The 20,036-nt window shown below is 36.4% G+C and overlaps 1 protein-coding gene across 4 annotated transcripts in view; it reads left to right on the top strand.

Moving 5' to 3' along the window:
- FNBP1L (formin binding protein 1 like) overlaps positions 1–20,036 on the top strand; it is a 59,493-nt gene that overhangs the window by 24,426 nt on the left and 15,031 nt on the right. For 3 of the 4 annotated variants that reach the window (XM_055815547.1, XM_055815550.1, XM_055815546.1), the window contains exons 2-7: positions 5,569–5,684; positions 13,735–13,788; positions 15,353–15,500; positions 15,900–15,962; positions 17,515–17,619; positions 18,122–18,250. In XM_055815547.1, coding sequence (XP_055671522.1) covers positions 5,569–5,684; positions 13,735–13,788; positions 15,353–15,500; positions 15,900–15,962; positions 17,515–17,619; positions 18,122–18,250 — 615 coding nt within the window. Of the gene's footprint in view, positions 1–5,568; positions 5,685–13,734; positions 13,789–14,785; positions 15,061–15,352; positions 15,501–15,899; positions 15,963–17,514; positions 17,620–18,121; positions 18,251–20,036 lie in introns of those variants that run through there. The other variant, XM_055815548.1, reaches the window with a different exon arrangement.

The following is a 20,036-nucleotide window of genomic DNA, read 5'->3' as shown; positions in this document are numbered from 1 at the left end:
TAAATACATGAATTTATCTGCAGTTCTCTCATTCATGTAAAATGTTGAATAATTTGTATTTAAGGCCTTGACCTTTATTTAAAAATAATTGTAATCATTAAAAAAAAGCAAGCTGCATAATATTTAATAGAAATAGCTCATATTTAAGGAGAACAGTTTGATAAAATCTTAAGATGTCAAGTAGTTGCTGTAACTGTTTTGTAACTTACAGTACTTGAACAGAATTGGGTCTTTTTGTGTTCTGCAGTACAGCTGATGTAGGAAGGAAGAACATTATGTAGAGTTTAACCTGTCTTTTCAATTTATTCATATTTCAGGTCTATTTGAGAAACCCTCACGGAATTTAGTAGAGTAAACAAGGACTGCTGTGATCGATGTTGAGTTACATCATTAGCCATATTTTCTCAGTCTGATTACTGTGGGCTTGCAGTTGTGTTGTTAAGTAATTTGTTGCTTTTCCTAAAGTGATAATAAAATACAATGTTTCCATCCACAAATGCACTGAGGTTTTTTTGATGCCAAATGTTTTGGTCTTTTTTCCTGAGCATGACCCGATTCCTGCTTTTCCATGCTTTGAACAATTTCTTTGTGGAATCTTATTAGGGCATAATATGTATTTCCTTATACTGGACCCCATAAGTGTTAAGAATTTAGAAAGCAAAATATGGCATCGAACTTTTAATCCCCCACTCACTGAATCAGAAGCTCAGACTGGTGATGCTATGCAGCCTGGAGAGCAAGGAACTGAGGGGGAAAAACCTACTCTTGTGCTAGTGCTTCAAAACTGCAAGTAAGATCACTTGAGTAACTGCAGACTAAAATTGTGGTCAGATAAAATTATGGAATGAACGATGTACAATTCAGTCAAAAGAGAATAAAATGATGGTAGTGTAATTATTGCAAAGTGTCATGATTTCAAATAAAATGTTTTATTAATATATTGTAAAGATACCGCAGATTTATTTAATTACAGTAATTAATTGAGATAGCTTGCTTAAACTTGTAAATTGATGTAGTTTTATGTTTAATGTGATTTGTAAGGCTTTCAGCTGTGTTGCCTGGAGATCATTGAAGATGAGACTAATCAGCAATAGCAGTATACTAGACTTCTCGGTAAAAGAATCATTCAGTAAAATGGAAATTTTTTTACAGGATTTGATACCAAAGTCCTAGCTTTTAATGCAGGTAGAAAAGCTTTTCCAAGTTGATGAAGCTGGGAACATTAAACCCTTTAAAAATCTCAGTCTGGTTTAATGCCTTTTATTTGGTACTTCCGTACACAACCGTTTCTGGACTAGCTATTGATAGTCTTAGGAAGACTACAGGTTTGGTATTTATGCTGTAGTGTTCCCTCCATGCTCATCCCTCTGAAGATATCCTCACATGTTTTTATTGGTTCTTGAGGCTCGTTTGAGGAAAAAACAGGTGTAAGAGGGGGAGAGCAAATCTTGAGTTTAACCCAGGAAAGGCTGTTTTGTCTTTGGTGCAGGTTTGATTCAACTTGGCTCCTTCGATGCTTCAGCTGCTATTACCTGGTATCTGCAAAAAACTGCTAAGTTTACAAGTACATTGTCCCATGGTTCTAGTAAATAATTTGGAAGTAGAATTTAGGGAGGTAACATTTATTTTGGAATAGTCCGTATTGGCCTACTACAAAGTTTTTGTGGAGTGACAGATTTGTTTGTTTATAATGTAGGGGCTTTGGGACTGCATTCCAGCTTTGGAGTGGGCAGTTTTCACTTAGGGCCAGCATCCATTAACTGACGTTAATCAGTTTCTTAAAACTGCAGCTGGCTGTTCTTGGAAGTTTTTTACACAGATTGCCTGCTCAGCTGCTAAGGGGTGTGAGAAGTGACTAGGCAAACAGCAGTACGTATTTGCCTTGGAATTTTGTTGAGAACATACTCTGCTATCAAGGTAATAAACAGCCAGATACTGTATTTGCTGATCTTCAGTTAACGCAGTTGTCACCCTTCTTGTAAAGGAGCCAGCCAAATTAATACAGTGATACATTTATTTTTAAATTCCAGGCTTAAATTCGATTGCAGCTATTTGGTCCATTTTCTCCTCTGTACAGTATTGCCTGATATTTATCCTTTTTTCCATTTAAGATACTATTTGTCTTGGCTTGTGTCTCAATGTGGAAGATTTTTCTGCTTGTGTTCCTGTATGAAAAGGAAACTTTTGCTTAATTGAGTCCCAGAACTCAAATATGGATGCTTCTGGAGAGAAGTGGAAAGGACCACCAGTAAATCTGTGGCTCACTTCTAGAAGCCTTTCTGAAAAGGCCATTCCTTTCTGCTCATTCTTTGATGCTGCCTTCATCTTCTGCTGCTTTATCTCAGTGTCATTACCGAGCAGTGTAGGGTGATTTTTCTGACTGTGGACTTTCATTCACTGGTTTACTGTTTATAGAGAATTTGAAAAATAGTGAAGCTGATGTGTTTTTAATTTTCTTGATCTGTTAATTGAGAATTCTGTTCTACAGCACACGTGACCTATAGAGAACTTAAGAGACATTATCAATATGTCTAATTTAATCCAATAAATCAATGTTTATATTAGAGTTTATAGTGTTTTAATTTTTAATACAAATCCAAAAATAGTTGTGCGTGTGTGTGTGTGTATATATATATATATATATATTTTCCCTTCCCCCCCCCCAAGCATCCAACTTCGGTCATTCGTGATCCAGTTTTCAAAAAATGCTTTGGTACTTCTTGACAGTATTATTTTTTTTATCCTTCATACTGTGTGCTTCATTCTAAGAGACTGCATAATGTAATTGTGGACCAAAAAATGGCAGTGAAGCCATTCGTTGTGAAGCTGTCTCGCTCTTCAGAAGAGTGGAAACGTACTACTGCCTTTTTTTTTTCTTCTTCTTTTATTCCAGTAAATGTGGACTAATGGCCCACTAAATTAGGATTTCCATTTCTTACCTAGGAGATCATTAATGCATCCATGAGTAGATGGCAGTAATGGTGGAGGAGCTGGACTAATGCAGAAGTCTGCAAAGTGGTGGAGAAGTTGTTTTGTTTTTTTTTTTTTTACATGGGCTTTACTCCATTCAGGTTGTTCTGTGTATGTTCTGTGCCCTCATACAGGGAGGGAAGAAATTCTGTCTTCCCTTGAGGGTGGGCGGTGGGATAATCCTACAAAACTGCCTTTGCACAGAGCGTGCTGTTTCTAGAATTAGATGAAGAAGCAGAATCGAGGAAAGGAAGTTGGCACTCAGTCAGTGTTAAAATACTTCTAGTAAAGTGTGAGGGGAGAATAGCATATCAAAGGTACCTACTTTTTTCCATTCCAGTTTCGTATTAGTAGCAGAGAATTAATTTTGACCAGAGGAGTCCTTTTTTGTTTGAACAAAATATTTGCAACGCCATCCTCTCTAGTTACATGTTTGGAAACATAAGTAATGTGGTGTTCCATAATGCTAATGAAACCTTAGCAGCAAATGAGAGCTTTGTGGACTAAAGAGCCTAAGTAGGACAGCAAAGGCTTTATTCTGCTGTACACTGAAGGAAGTCAGTTCTTTTAATGGTCTTGGATGTTGGCTCTGTGCCAAAAGCACCTTTTGGAAACAACTTCTGGATGCTAGGTTAGTGCTGTCAGTGATTACCAAAATGAGCGGAATATAAAAAAGAAAGTAATCTTGAGATTGATGATGTATTTTTATGCATATATGCAACAGGGGTTTGACACTACAGCATGGTAACAGTGTCCCTCTTCCCACACACAAACGATGGACATGTAACTTTTCTAAAAACAATAGCAGGAAGGTCACTTCATTTGACCAAAGATATTTAATGTGGAAATGTCCAGTTGGTGTAAAGTGAGTGCATCAGAACAATAAGAGATAGAGGTTGTGGTTTCCCAGATATATTACAATCTTGTATTTAGTCCTTCTCCTGTCTCTTGGCTGTTCATAGGGTTCTCTGGTGAAACTGATCAGAGGAAGTGGTTGTGGTTTTGGTGGAGAGAATGATGCAGATGCACATGGCTGGTGGTGGAACGGGATGGATGCTTTTGGTTGGCAGTACTTCCATGCCATTGGATTGAGTGTTCAAGGCACGAAGGCCATGGTGGTTAGTCCATAGTATAGGATACTAAGGGCTGCAAGGCAAGATCTGAGAGCAACCTGAATCCTGTCAAGTTGTTTTTATTATTATTATTATTGCTGGTAGTATATAGTTACGTTGTCTTGGTATCTCTTTTAGTGAATGCATTTGACTTGAGTCTTAAGCCCTGCAGCATTTTATGGCATTTTTTGATTTAGTTTCAGACCATCCTACTGCATGCTGAAATTGAACTTAAATTGGTAATACTAAAGGTCAACATAATTCATTAGGTTCAGGCAAGTTACTGAATCTGCAAGAGACAGCCTCTGATAAACACTCCTTATAGTTTTTTGTGTAAGGTAAATCAACTTTGCCTTCAAGTGCTTGCTTTAGATTTTTTCTTTTTCTTTTCTTCTTCTTTTTCTTTTTTAAATTTGCCATGAAGCATGTTTGGATTCAGCATATACATGACACAAACTTTGATGTTGCAGTTACTCGTCTTTTTGGATTACTCAGTAACTGTTAAGAAGAGTTTACTGTAAATGCTGTTGTAAGCTGAAAAGCCTCGGTTTTGTCACTGGCAGATTTTTAGCATAAAATACAAATACGTGCTAGGCTAAAAATATTTGCTAAGCTGTATTTTGTACTTTTATTCATTCCTGCCTCTAGTTCCTAACGCTTATTTCCACTTGTTTTTTGAAATTTCAACTTGTCCTAATTGGTGTATCTTCCACCTGTTCATCAGTACAGAATACAGTGAAAGATTGATGTTGAAGATGATTTAATGTATTAAAAATCCCCACACTTTTTTTGGAAGTGTGGTGTATTTTTGACTGTTTCTCCTCTTTGTTTTGCGTGTTAACTTTGCTATAGTTTTCTTAATGGCTGAGGACAGGTTTGCTTGCTTTGGCATCTCTTGCTAGAGCTGATCATGATCTGTGGATATAGATTTGCTTTAATAAATGTTTTTCATAGGCAGACTACACCCAACTTAGTCATGCAGCTATAATTTGTATTCTTTTTCTTTCAGTGGGTAATTGTAAGAGTGAAAGTAATTTTCTGTATCCAACGAAATTACAATTTCTTGTGTTTTACAGCTGCCAAACACATCTCTTCTGTGGAACGGTCTCTTACTTACCTAATACTGATATTTGGTTGTATCTTTGTTATCTTGGTGGAGGAGATCCACTTTAGAATTAAAAGGGGTTTGGGGGAAAAAAAGACACGTTTGCATTCTGAAAGTGATCAAAGACTGCATACAACCTAAAATGCAAGTATTTAGAGCTGGTTTTACAGAAGGAGGTAGATCTGTGCCTGCACATACAGCTTATTGTTAAGCTGGTGTATATATACATATACACACATGACTTGATTTATAACTTGGATAATTTCTATCCGAGTAGCGAGCCTTCCTTCACAGCACAACTCGTAAATAAATCATGTGTCATTTCTGGTGCTGCCGTGAGTAACTAATTCTGGCTATTTTTGTTCCCTTTTGTTTTTATAGGATCAATTTGATAACTTGGACAAGCATACACAGTGGGGCATTGACTTCTTGGAGAAATATGCAAAATTTGTAAAAGAAAGGATAGAAATTGAGCAAAACTATGCAAAACAACTGAGGTAAGAATTTTGTCTTTTTAAAAGAATCTTACCACTTAACTTAAAATCACTATATCAGATGATAGGCAAGTATGTAATGTGGTTAATGGCCACGTTCCATTTATAGAGTGAATTAGATCACTAGTTCTCTTCATGACAGACAGGTTGTTCTTTACCAGTCCAAAACAGAAATTATCTTTGGGTGTGCACTTGCTTGCTTGTTTTCATTATCTTCCCTCCCTATCTTCTCACCCACCCTTCAAATCTTTGAACTAAAAAGATTTAGGACTTAAAAGTTCAAGATTCAATACAAAATAAAACCATACTAATATTTTTCCACAGACTATCAGGCTCTTTGTTGTAAAGTGCATTATCCGTGTCTACGTTTTTCTGTGTGTGTGTTCAACCAGTTTCAAGTCCCTGCTACTAAGTAGTTTCTCATATTGGATTGGCAAAAAACACTACATTGTGTTAAGAAATCTGATTGGAGTCATAGAGTAGAACTTGAGAAAGCAGCAGATCTTCCTGTCCCTAAAGTGCACCCTTTCCGTAGCTGGTCCTGTCCTTTTGGGAGAGACTGTAACCCAGCCACCCTTTGTCTTAACTCTCCAGTCTGCTTTCTGCTGGTGCTGAGTGAAACGTCTTTTAGGTCCAATAGGAATTTCCCCTCACAGATTGTACATGAGTAACAGCAATGGAAAGGCAGAGAAGAACATTCTTCAGAATAAAGTAGGGTTGATTTTTACCAAAAGGTGCACACAGTACTTGAAGAACAAGATTTAAAATAAGTCACTCCTGTGAACTTGGCCTTCACCACAGTCTTTGCTGTCTTGAGTCTCTCCGGAAATTCAGCTGAAGCTGCTGCCTAGCTGTTGTCAGACTGAAACTGGTAGCAACTTCTCTCCTGTGGTGTCTTCCATCACCTCATCATTGGAAAACTAGACTGTCACCAGTTACAGAGTTGAGGAATTGTTCCTCATAAATGCAGTAATGAGGTTCACAGGTGAGGGTATGGATGTTCTTTGTCCAGGCTGCTCTTTTCCTTTGTGGTTTCTTTATCAGTTTCTTTTGATCTAGTTGTGTATATTCACCTAACATAATACCCCATTACTTTACTGAAGAAGTTTTTCTCTTAAAAGGAAGGAAATAAATATCACTTTTCCAAAGCTGGTGTAGAAGAACTTCAGGAGGTAAAGGAAAGTTTGAAGCATGCACAGCACCAGTTCACAGCCCAGTTTTGATTTGTTTTCAGTTGTCTGTTTAAAAATGGAAATGTGTTTTTATTTGCACAGACCTATCCAGATCTTTTCCTGAAGTAGTATGAACAAATGCTGTTTTGCTTAATTATATTTAACGGTTCATTCCACAGCTAGCAAGATGAGATACCACATTATTACCCCAGGATCTGACTAAAAATAGGAAGTCTCTGTTCAGCATTTTACTCTCTTGGGGCAAAACTATTGATTTTTCTTAAAGTATCTTTGCAAAAGAGTTATGTCAAGTACCCTTTCTGCCAGATGACTGGACTGACTGTCCATGTGCAGTAAGTATGACAGTTCTGGGAAGCACATGTCTTGCTGCACACGTGTTGTAGAGTGCATGCATGCACTTCCTGACTGCTGCCAGCGAGGGTCTGGGCAGCCCACACCTGAGAGGTGACTGATTTTCTGCCAGTAGACCTGTTCATGAAGCTGTTCTACCGATATTCTTACCTGTGTATTCCTTGGGGGAGAATTGATTTTTAGTAGTGAATGTCTTGTGATAACAACTTGATTTCAGCCATCGTTGCTTTTGAGGACACTCAACTGTTCTTAACCTTGCAAAACAGTCATGAGGCCCCAGGAAACATTGAGATCTAGCAAAATTTATACCTCCAGAACCAGCCATCCTGCAGCTTGCTCCTGAGAGGTTCTGAAAGAGAAGATCTGTGGGATGGACTATGTTTCTAATGAATTCTAATGCTGGCAGCATATGGCTGTGAGACATATCAATATCTGTGATAGAAACTTCTAGTTGATCATCGTTTTTTCCTTTTGTAATGAAATAAAATCTAAAAAAGTGTGTTGAGAATCTCTTCATAATGAATTTATAACTGAGATTTATTATTCACTTGTTTAGTAGATGTGTAAACAGTATGGTGAGTGGTCACCTCTTTGTACTTCTATAGCTCTTTTAGTACTTGGATGGGAGACCAAGGAAAAACAAGTTTACTGAGGGAGATACTACTAGTAATGTATGTTGGCACTTTTCTTCTGTCTTGGTTTCAGTGTAGGCCACGAACATTCTGCTGAGATTGTTGATGGATCTTATTCTCATATACTTAAACCCAAGGATGAACATTTCATAACAGTTTTCATAAATTAGAGTCCATGTCCTGGCAGAAATTCACATTCACTTTGTGTATACCCTTGCATTTTGATAAACTTTTTTTTGATACTGTCACAACTTAATGATGAGACTTTCCCAGATGCAACAGCTGTTGAATCTTCTGAGGAGGTGACAAGTCATGCATGTACAGCATATGAGTAGCTGTTCAAGTGACCTCACTGTATTCTTACTGTATGCAGTTATTGCAGTTTGTGGTTGCCGAGTAATTCCAGAAATAACTTGTGAGAATCCTGTGCAAATGCTGGTTTTTGGTTGCAAGTAATTCTTTGCTATTCTTCTTTAATAGGCAGTTTTTGATACTCAGAAAAAGTGTAAGAAAATTTGAAACCATTGAAGAATCCTCAAGTGTCTACAGAGAAAAAAACCCTAGAGAGCTTATCTTGTCTTTGCAATATACTTTGTTCTGAAAAAAAGCAACTATAATTTGATCTTTTTGAGCTAACTTAAAGGCAAACATTGTTTTGCGTAGCTTAGTTCTCAACTAATGTATTGTGGTACCCCAAGAGTTGTGAGGGTAATTACAGATCATTACTGAGTTACAGGGATGTGAATCAGTGCAAACATATTGCAATATACGTTGTAAATGAATCAATTTCATTTTAATTATATGAATTTAATTTGTTCTTACTTTATAATTGAAAAAAATAGTTTAAAAATGTGCTAAATTACTGGGCTCTTGGCCTAATTTTGTAATTGAATTCTCAGATGCTGTTCTTGATCAGCATTGTTGCTTAAAAGGGGTGAGGCAAAGGTCTGTTTTGTTTGCTTGCACTTCATCACACACAAAATAACTCCCTTTTTGTTGCATTATGACACTTGAGAAGACAGAGGAGTTTCTCTTCCTGTAGTGTTGGGCAGTAATACAAGTTATACCTGCAGCTACAGGTGAAACTGTCCTGCGGAATAAGATTTCGGAATTTGGTCAGCTTCTCTACTGTCAAGTTTAAAGAAAATAGCAATGATTGTTCTTGAACAATATGAGTGTTTCCCTTTAAAATTGTGTTGTGATCTCTGGAGATGTCTAGTTAATCCAGGCAAATGTATTTTTCATGTTTCTTCTGCATACTGTTGTGTATAAGTGGGATTTTTTTCTGAATACGGTATTAATATATGCATATGTCTTGTCAAATTGAGACATAGTAAATGCATTTTTATATGCAGAATCTTGGAAATGTTATTGAAAATGGGTGTAGCTCAAATGTGAAGTTGTGGACACAAATTATGACCATATGTGTTCATTTCTCAAATCTCTTCCTTTGATTGGAGCTGAGAATTTACGTTACTGATTATTACACAAATGTGGATGTGACAGGGTCTTTTTTTTATACTGATGTTTCTGCAAGCTAAAACATATAAATTCTTAATGGTTCCAGGAATATTCAGTTCTGTAAACTCAAATTCCATGTTGCAATTTGTAAAGATTCATCTCTTAAAACTCTTTCCGATGACGTTACTAAATACACTTTATTGTCATTGCTTTCACACATTCCATGGTACTGATATGCAATCACCAAAGCTGTTAAAAAACCCTATTTGGAAGTATTACTTTACATATAAATAGGAAATGCTGTTAAGTACTTATTACGGGGGTTTTTTTTTAGTAACTTATGAAAGCAGACTTCAGAGTTTGTTCCCAGGCTCATTTGTAATGTGATGTAGAGGCTGTGGAGGTCTAGTATAAGCAGATGCCGCAGTACCTGAGCTGCTGCCTTAACACAGACTCTACCATGTTGATGCTGCTGCCCCCGTTCTTTACATGCTGTATTAACTGACTGAAGAAAACTTGGTTTTTATAAACACAATTTTTGTACAGATGTCTAAAATTTTATGTAGATATTTTATGTACATGACTGTAAAAAAAATGGATTAACTAGTTTGCTTTTTGAAACTTCTGGCTACTTGACTGAGGTACTACTTCTCTTACAAATCGGTAATACAGTCTAGGCTGCTATCGCACTAGTGTTGACCTGAGACCAATTTATAATGAGAAGAGAGGTTGATAAAATTACAGGGGCAGCACAATTGGATGTGGTTAGTCCTGCATGAAGTCTGCTTCCTGATGGCTTTAAGATGGAGTGTGGTAGAAGTAGTCTAAACTGTACTTCCAGAGCTTATTAAACTGTCATCAGCCTACACTTTGCTAAGGAAGTATAGAGCAGTTTATTTTACAGATTTGGTTCAGTTCTGATAGTCTGAAATTACTTCCACAAATTTTCTTCTAAACTAGTCCAGATCCATACTTGGATTGTGAGGGTTAGACACGTTTAGATAAAGTGTTAGAGAGTATTATGCCCCCTTGAAGTGTGAACTGGCTCCTCTTTGAAATAACATTTCAGTCTTCAGATCCACTCTCCTACTAGCAGCTTGCCAACCTGCGCTTTTTCAGATACCTAAATCTAATTTTTCTGTTTTTTCTAAGTGTTGGTGTTCACTTCTTGGAAAAGCCATTTATGCCTCATTGTTCACGTGAACACTGGCTTTTTCTTTGAACTTTAAATTCTGCATTTGCTTGTCATTTCATATATGTTGACTTTGATTATTGTACCGTAACTCCTGATCACACAGTGTCTCAAAACTGCATGTTCCTGTGATACTAAGGTAGACAAGACTGTAATGAAACTGACTTCTGTTGGGAGAAAGAATTACATAGTATTTTTGTCTTCCTAGAAGTAGTAAACAGTTGCATTAAAAAGTGAAACCAGAACAGAGATCAGCATGCTAGTAAATAATCTGTATTTGTGACCCTTCTCTCCTGCCACTTCAAACTAACTGTGTATTAGTAAGTGGTTTCTTTTCTCATTTTTAACACCTCTGAAAATCTTCCCTTTAAAAGGCTTCTGCATGGTTGCTTAGCTACAGCATCGTATACTTGTTACGCATTTCACCTTTTGAATAATAAGGTGAATTTTAGGAGTTTCCCATTTGTTAATAGGTATGGAGGAGCAAAGCAGAAATGTAAGGGAAAACGAAACATGGGAAAATTTACTTAGTGAAATGATTGTTTGGGGTTTTTTTCTTGGGTTTATGCATTTTCCAATCAAAATGTCTGGATTTAATCCCTACCAAGTAGAATGTTGCAAGAGGCGATGGATTACTGGTGATAGCGAAAAGAGATTCTTGCTTTAACTTCAGTGAGAAAGTTCTTACAAAATGTGTAGATAGATTTTACAAAGTCAGTGTTTATTTTGTTTCTTAGTACATATTGATATAAAACGGACTTGACTATTTTATTATAGTGGTTCTTTCTGGTTGTAGTCTCTTGAGGGTATGGAAGGAGTTAAAGGGTCTGAGCTTCTAGTTCCACAGAGATTCTCTGCTCATAGTTTGGTATATACTTCATGACTGAACATAGTCTCGCTACTTGTACCCTTGTACCGTAGAGATAACGTGACTTCCAAATAAATTGATTTGAGAAATTGCACAAGGTTATTTTAGACGAAAGCAGGATTAGCACCCTTGTTTTAATGATAAGGTAGTTCATAGTTTCTAACAACAAGAGTTATTATAGACGGACAGTGGGAATGAAATACAAAACATGCATGTGAGGCTTTGTTTCACGGAACCTTCTGTTACTCCTCCTCTCCTTTTTTTCTGTAGCACTGGGGATGTAGATTGCTTTATATAGTCCACTTCATTGCTGCTTTTTGGGCTGTATTAATAATTAGTCTAAGAAGTCAATGGCCAGTTTCTCAATTACTACTGGACAGACAGATGGAAGAATTCTATCCAGAAGCCAATTAAAAGACAATTGTTAAAGCAGCTCTGCTAGGTTTGCATTGTTTATACTTCATTTAGTCTTTGTATGGATGTGTGAAATAGTTTCACTACCAAACACCATCCCTTTACACAGTACAGCAGTTTGAATGTAGTCTATTCCATACCAGTTAAAAACCAGGAGTGTTCCTTGCATAATCCAGGCTCACTTCAAGAGCACGCTTTGAGAAGCCATCCCTGACAAGCTCGAGGCAAACACTGTCTCAAACAAAATTACTCAGTTTTGTGCACTTCTTCTGTTGTTTGTTTTTTTGTTCTTAAATGGAAGGTATGATTATTTAGAGATGTATGGGGAAAACTATTGCCAGCATTGCGCTGCTTCTGCTTGTGGGTTGCAAAGCAAATAACTGATGTGCGTTATTTTCTGTGGAGGTGTTAATTCACACTTAAAAGTATTACTTTAATAGCTTAAATGAGAGGTATCATAGCAGACAATCTGGTCCGCACTTCAAACAGTACGAGCAAGTTTTTGATGAAGTGCTTCTAGTGTTTGGAAAATAATGAGAATTTTTTTGAGGGTGGGCATTGGCGTTTAAATATGGGTCTATTTAATTTGAGTAGTAGATCTCTCTTTAAATACTGTTTGCTTTTAAAGACACACATCAACTGAGATGTTTCGCTTCTTTGACCTCAAAAAGCACAAATGTTGGGGGTAAGCAATTTGAGAAAAATCCTGTGTCTTACCTGTTTTTCTTCCATACAGAGAAGGAATCTTTACTTGCTGTAAAATGACAAATTCTCACAGGGAAGGGAAAAGAACTGTAGTAGAGTTATAATCTCAGTTTTTCTGTTTTTTGGAAAAACCTGACAATTTTGAAAGTTGCTAGAATAAAAAATGCAAGGGTTTGAAGGTTTGAACATCCAGCTGTTAAAAATGAGAAGGAAATTATGGATTTTTTTCCCAAGACTGACAATATGTATCCTTTTCTATTTCAAGAATTTTAGATGAACTCATTGCTGTCAGAAAAAACAGTACTGTAAGTCAAGGCAGAATGCTGTGCTGGAAAAAATGTGTACTTAGAAATTTAAAACAAAGATTGACATACAGGAAGGTAAAAATTTCAAAAATCACCGGACATTCTCTCCTCTTACCCTTCCTGTTTGTAAAATTGTGTGGCTTCATTTCATGTTCATCACAGCGTGTGGGATATTTGTAGCAATATACGTAACTGCAAATATTTTGCAGTTGTTTGTGTAAGCTGTGTGTGTCTGTGTTATTGATGCTTTAGGGTAGAGTAGGTGATGTGGTTTTTATGTTTCTTAAGGTGCTGTTTCTGCATTGCGTAATAGGCAAATGAGTTCATATCAGTTCTTGGTAATTGGACTGGATCATCTTTTAGAGATTTTCTTGGTTTCTTAAAACCTGATTCTTAGAACACTGGTGGTAGGGCAAAATACTATCTTTCCAGAAAAGAGGTGTTGCCTCTTCTGTTCTGGAAATACCCTTATTGAAGGTTTGGAGATACTATGGTTAAAACTTCTACCTGGACGTACACTTAAAGCTTAATTTAGGTACAGGGTTTTGTGCTTATGGGTATAACATACAGTATGTGCTATCTATATGTTACACAGTGGTTGTACACTTGCTTTTTTCTTGTCTGCTAGCTTCTTTTGCATGAGTGAAAAGGATTTTAAATAAAGAATTAATTACTTTATGTCTAGTCACTGTGCAGTAGAGGTTTTAAAATACTTAGGAATATATTGTTCTAGGTCAAAGTGACTTAAAACTTTGAAGATGCCATAGACTTCTACCTTGTGTTATCTAAAGGGCCTGTATAAGATGACAGGGGTAATAGATTTGCTCCTTAAAGTCATTACGAAGAAGTAATGCGTTCATGCAGTTTTCTATGTGTATGTCTTCTCAAAAGAGACTCTAAAATAGCATCTTTTTTTCATTCTCTCTTAATAGAAACCTGGTTAAGAAGTACTGTCCTAAACGTTCACCCAAAGATGAGGAGCCCAGGTAAAAATGTACATTTCAAGTTCTATGTATATGAAACAAGGACTACAGTATACTCTCTCCTTTTATGGATTTTTTTTCTTTCTTTTTTTAAGATGAAGTGTTTAATTGACTTAAGACAACAAAAGAATTGTGCTTGGCTTCTTACAGTTCTGCTGTAATTCTTAAGCATGAAACCCGAGTTTATTTCTGTTAGTATTTTAAAGTAGTAAACATGGCAGATTGTTCTTGCTCCATTCCAAATTAATCTTCAACTAGCTGAAAGTTTGAAAGCAGAAGTTTAGAATGCTATGTACAGTCTAGTGTTTTGTGGTTGTTTTTTTTTTTTAATAAAAAAGCAATTATGTGTCCTTAGGTTGTGTTTTTGCTTAGTTGAGTAAGAATTTTTCAGTGCATTTGTGTGGCAATACAAATGTAGCTATACATTTTTATACTGAGACTGGAGTGTACACAAATAGTTATGTTTTTGGCAAGAAGAGCTCTTAAAACTGCTGATTTGGTTGGCCTCCAAAGACAAAATAAGTGAATGTCTTAACTGTGGAGGAGCAATTTGTGCTAAATGACTTTATGATTATTTATCAGAGAGGAGCTTGTTTTGCTGTCCCAGTCCATAGCCTGTTTTTTGTTTTGTTTTGTTTTTTTTTTTTTAGAAAAACACAATACTCTTTTTCTTTAGGAATGACTTAGGAAGTAAAGACAGCGGGCAAATTTCAGGTGGCAGCTAGCGCACATGCTGCGCGCAGAGTGCCTGAGAGTTCACACTAGGATTTCCTCTAGCTCTTCCAACTATTTAAAGATCCCGGACCACAGGGAATGGCATTTCTGGTGCTAGAGCGGCATTTGAACTCCCCAGAGCCAAGCCTGTGGAGATGGCAGTATTCCACAGTTAAAAGAGAGAAAGATGTATATTTTAATGTGGTGCCTGTTGTTTTTTTTTTTTTCTTTCCTCCCTCCCACACACACTTTCTACCCTTTGCCCCTCCTCTTCCCCCCTTTTTAGTGCCAGCCATAGTGGCACCTTACTTCCAGCCAAGAGGTGGGCAGGCAAACAGGCAGCTGTCTCCAGAGCTGATAGCAAACTTGTTCTGTAGATCATCCATCGGGATGCATATGAGTGGTATGATTGGCATGTTCCACCCTCAAGACCACCAAGCACAGCACATCATCTCTGCAGCAAGTTCAGCCTCCGAGCCTAGGGACGTATGTATCCGTTCCCAAGCTCAGGCCTCTCAGTTGGCAGCTTAGGAGATACCACTATACTACAGGGCTTTTCAGGTAGTATTATTCTTCTTTCTTTTCCATCCACAAAAATCCATATTCTTAAAAAATGTGTTTGAAAGAGACATTGCAACATATAGTACATGCTAGGCTTTAACATAGGCTTTCCCAACTTGGCATTTCTACTATAATTCAATTAGCATAAAGATAAGGTTTATTGTAAAATATGTATGGGTTGGTTTATTTATTTATGTAATTAGGAGTACAGACTGTACTAAAAGAAGTTCATTTAAAAAAAACAGTCTCACTTTTATGATATGTATGTTTGTGTGTGTGTGCTTTCTGTCAGGTTTACTTCGTGTATTGCCTTTTTTAACATCCTTAATGAGCTGAATGACTATGCAGGACAACGAGAAGTAGTTGCAGAAGAAATGGGACACAGAGTGTACGGAGAATTGATGAGATACTCTCATGATCTAAAAACGGAGAGAAAAATGGTAATTCCTATATTTTGATTTGATAATAGGATATCAAAATGGATGTGCCTTTCAACAAATTGATGTATTTACCCAATTTAATGAACTTGGCAATATGTAGGTTTCGTAACACATTTATAAAACATATTTAAAGTTACTCTATATTTTAATGTACTGGTTTACTACAGTTATTAAACCTAAAAATTAGAATCTTGGGAGATAGTGCTTACTAGTAACTTTTTTTCCAGTGTAATTTTCATCTGTGGTACTGTTCTTATATGATGGAGTAGTGTGTTCCAAAGAGTACTGGTAACTTGTGGGAAATAGTGCACATTATAGTGTATCAACTGGAGCAGGGACTAACTAATTGTAGCACTACTAAGAATATACGTAAATTAAACTTATTTGTTGTGTTTTTAGCATCTTCAAGAAGGGCGAAAGGCTCAACAGTATCTGGACATGTGCTGGAAACAGATGGATAATGTGAGTTTGTGTTTTGGGTTTTTTTCCTGTCAATGATACACAGTTTGTAAGTGAAACTGCTGTCATCTGTCTTGCTTACACTTTAATATTTAACTATATTACTGAATATCCAAATCAAACTTGGTAACATCCAAAATGCAGTTCAATGTATTTGTAGTTCCCTATTTAAAAAAAAATAGCTGTAAACAGCTTCTGTGTGTATGTTTGGCTGAAGCCTTGGCTTTTATCCAGTGTAGAGGAACCTATTTTTAACATAGGTTACAGCCTTCTTGGTTGCTTGTCTGTGGGCTGTTTTTTGTTTAGGGAGTAGTTAATAATGACTGCTTATATGAAGATGAAATCTTACGTCACTGTATTTAACTTGAGTTTGAGGGCTTGTTACATGGTGTTTGTTCAAGAATACCGCTATAGACTATTCTACTTTCAGGAGGTAGAATTTCTTTTTAACAGAGAAATGCAGAAGTGAATGTCTCTAGAATAGATTATAAGCACCTTTTTCTTGAGAGACATGCTTTTAAAGGAGAGAAAATACAAAACTCAACCAAGTATGTTCAAGATGCATTCTGATACTCTGTTGGGTTTGTCTCAGAAATTTATTACATCTTTGATCCAAGGTACTGTGAAGCAGTACAGGAGAGGTGAATTTCTGTTTTGTTGTCGTGGACCCAGATAAGCAATGTCTTGCTTCAGTGTCACATGTAAGAGTTTAATCCGTGGTCAGAGGATCAGTGTAGAAGCAGATGTGGGAGTTTTAGATGCTATCAGCCTTCACCAAGATAACTCCCAGACTTCACCTCAAACAATTAGTTGTGTTATGTGCGCTGCATTTACTTGACACATTAACCACCATTTGCCTGACTTTACCTGCTCAGGAGAGCAGTGCTCACACAATGTCAGTTGCCACTTTGTCTCTAGAGGTACTAACTTTTTGAGCTGCAACAGTAATTTCTACAGCTGTTGTCTTGACAACAGACAGATGTATTGAACATCAAGTGCATTGAATAGTGTTGTCTGTGCTGCTTACAGCTGCGCCAGTTGATAGAAATACTGATGATGATGGATGGATATGCTCAGATCTCGGTAGTGGAGCCAAATCATTCAGACTGCCTTCAAAATAATTTAGTTGAATTCATGCTATTAAAATTGATCACTGAAGAAGGGAACTTGAAAATTCTACTCGTACAAGTCCAGGATTAAATTTTATGCCCCCTAACTTTTATTTAGGCTATTGAAGTCATGCTAGAAAGTGAGCTTGTCTGTTCATAATTTACTGCAGATCTTTGTAATAGGTTATTTCGTATTTTGATGATCTGATATTTTATAGCACAATTAAGAGTTGTTTCCTTGCTGGTACTTCAGGGAAATAAATTTTAAGTAGAAAAGTTGAAATTTTTTTGAGATTTAGTTGCTGTGAGAACAGTGTACTTACTGAAAGGTATTGAGTGAATTTCAGATATTTAAATGGATGCTTTGATATTTAGAATTCAAAATTACTGTACAAAACCAAAAGGAGATAATGGCTGTTGAAGCAGTAAGTTTGTGGCTTTTGTAGAGCAAAAAGAAATTTGAGAGAGAATGCAGAGAGGCAGAGAAGGCACAGCAAAGCTACGAAAGACTGGACAACGACACTAATGCTACAAAGGCTGATGTTGAGAAGGTAAAAGCAGTGCCATTTCTTTCATTACTCTTTTTATCATATGAAATAATTGCATGGTTATCATCAGTGCTGGAACAACATTATTTGAGTATAAAATATGCTTGCTTATTATGTGCAAAATCAGAGTTAACAGTAAAATCTAAAACACAGAGAGGGAGTATGCTTCATTACTCTCAAGATGACGCTGTGGAGATGATGACTACCTTAAACAGGCTTACTGGTGTTTGGTATCTTGTGGTATACGTGTACAGTCATTTCTGTGTTTTAGGATATGCATTTAAGCAATGTGGCTAAGGGAGCTAAAATGATTGTTGCTCTGTATACGACAAATCAGGTCTATAGACTGCCAGTATATATGAAGTCTGACACACTTTTTACTTCAGTTATAAGGATGTCAGTTTTGATGACTTGTATTGTTTTTGCATCGTTGGTAAAATAAAATAATGCTGTATGTCATTGAAAAGCACAAGACATGTTTGAACTGAGAATGCTTTTTTACTAGGCTAAGCAGCAGTTAAACCTGCGCACGCATATGGCTGATGAAAACAAAAATGAATATGCTGCACAACTACAGAATTTTAATGGGGAACAGCACAAACACTACTACATTGTCATTCCTCAGATTTATAAGGTAAAATAACTAACAGATAAAGTATGTCTGATCTTTTTCTAAGGGAGAAGTAGGTTTTAAAATTTAAAACTTCATTTTGGGGTCTTTAGTGGGTAATTTTATCAAGAAATTAGTGTAATCTTGATACAACCTGCATTTTATCATGAGATTTACTGCTTATAGTAATTATGCTTAGGCTTGTAATGAAAATACTCTGTTGCATTTCCTGTGAAGATTTTATGTTACATAGAGTCTTTGTTTAAATATTGCTGAAGAAGTATAGCAAAAGAAACATAGGGGACATCTGGAGATTTAAAACAATCATTCTAATAAAGTTTGATCACTAGTCCTCTTGATATTTGTGTGTGTGTGTGTGTGTGAACGCTTTGACTCTGGCAGAGCTGAAGGAAAGCATACAGCTAATGCTGACTGTGTGGTTTAATGTACCTCGTGTACAGGTATGAAATGGGTGGATTGGAGGCAGAAGTCCTCCCTCCCCATTGCTCATTGCTTCGTCAATATTGCCAGCAATCCACAGAAAACACTTCAATAATAAAAAAGTTAAAGGTCAAATTAGACTTCAATAAATATATTGTGTAAAAATACTTCACATCTAAAAAAGGGGATTTCTCAAGGTGCTTCATGTAATGATCAAGACTTTTTTTTTTTTTTTTTTTTAAGATTCTTTCAAAACCAGAGAGGCTTTGCAAAATTAGATGGGGGGGGGGGGAGAGAGCACATCAGGTGAGGGAGAGTTTGGTAGTATGTTGGCTGTTTGGGAGAATGCTGTGACTGTAGAGACTGGTTCTGAGACATGAGTGAGGAAATGGGAAGTGGAACGGTGACTTTATTTGAAGGTATACCAGTTTCAGAGTGCTTGGTATTTTCCAGAAGCACAAGGGAGTTCATCTTTTTCAAAATTAGAAGGTCTGGGATTCACAGGAGAAAGTTGAGTTGGGTTACTAAAGAATTTTCTGTTATTCTAACTAAGCAGCACCACAGTGGGTCTGACATGAGCACACTGATGGGGGAACTGCAGTCAGAAACAGTTCAGTGTTTGTAGCTTGGACCAGAGTTCTGGTTTACCTTTATTTCTCTAGGGTTAAAATCCATTATCATTTTAAGATATTACTTAATGGTTTTTGAAATCTCCAGTAAGAGCAGAAAGTCCTAGTCTTGCTTTCTCTTGGGACTACATTTTTATTATTTCCTTGCAAGTAATTGTTAACATTCTATGGGAGAACCTTGGGAGAGGAATTTAGCGTGACTAGGTTGTTGCTTTGTTTCAGAGAGATGAAACGAGATGCTGTTTAGGGCATCTGTCTTTGTTAAGAGTAGACATAGGAAAGATCCAACTTCTCATCCTGTTTTTGATAACCTGTTGATGTATGTGATACTGCTTTTTATTCTTTTGGGGTTTTTTTTCAACCTTCAATTAGGTGACAGGTCCAGGGTTATTATCTTAATAGTATTTCTCTCTAATTTTTTCTTTTTGTTGTGTTCCAGTAGATTTCTATTACAAATCTTATGTAATGGTATTCTTTTCTCTGTTTTCTTGCACACTTCTAAAGGAAATGGTTTGTATTTCAAATGAGACAGCATGTCTAAACAGTATAGAATTGTAATATTTTTAATTTTTCCTAATTTTTAATCATTGGTATTTTTTGGAAAGTATAAAAATAGAAGCAAGATAGAGATACTTATCACCAGAGAAAAATTATTTGGAACTAGAAGGAGAGAGTGAGGAGATACAGAAATTACTAGAATTTCTTTACTATAGTTTTCATTTTTGCATGAAACATATTTT

Source organism: Falco peregrinus, chromosome 10 (genome assembly GCF_023634155.1).
Source record: "Falco peregrinus isolate bFalPer1 chromosome 10, bFalPer1.pri, whole genome shotgun sequence".
Classification (NCBI taxonomy): domain Eukaryota; kingdom Metazoa; phylum Chordata; class Aves; order Falconiformes; family Falconidae; genus Falco; species Falco peregrinus.
Note: the sequence above shows the minus strand (reverse complement) of the source record. Positions and strands in the feature narration are given on the sequence as shown.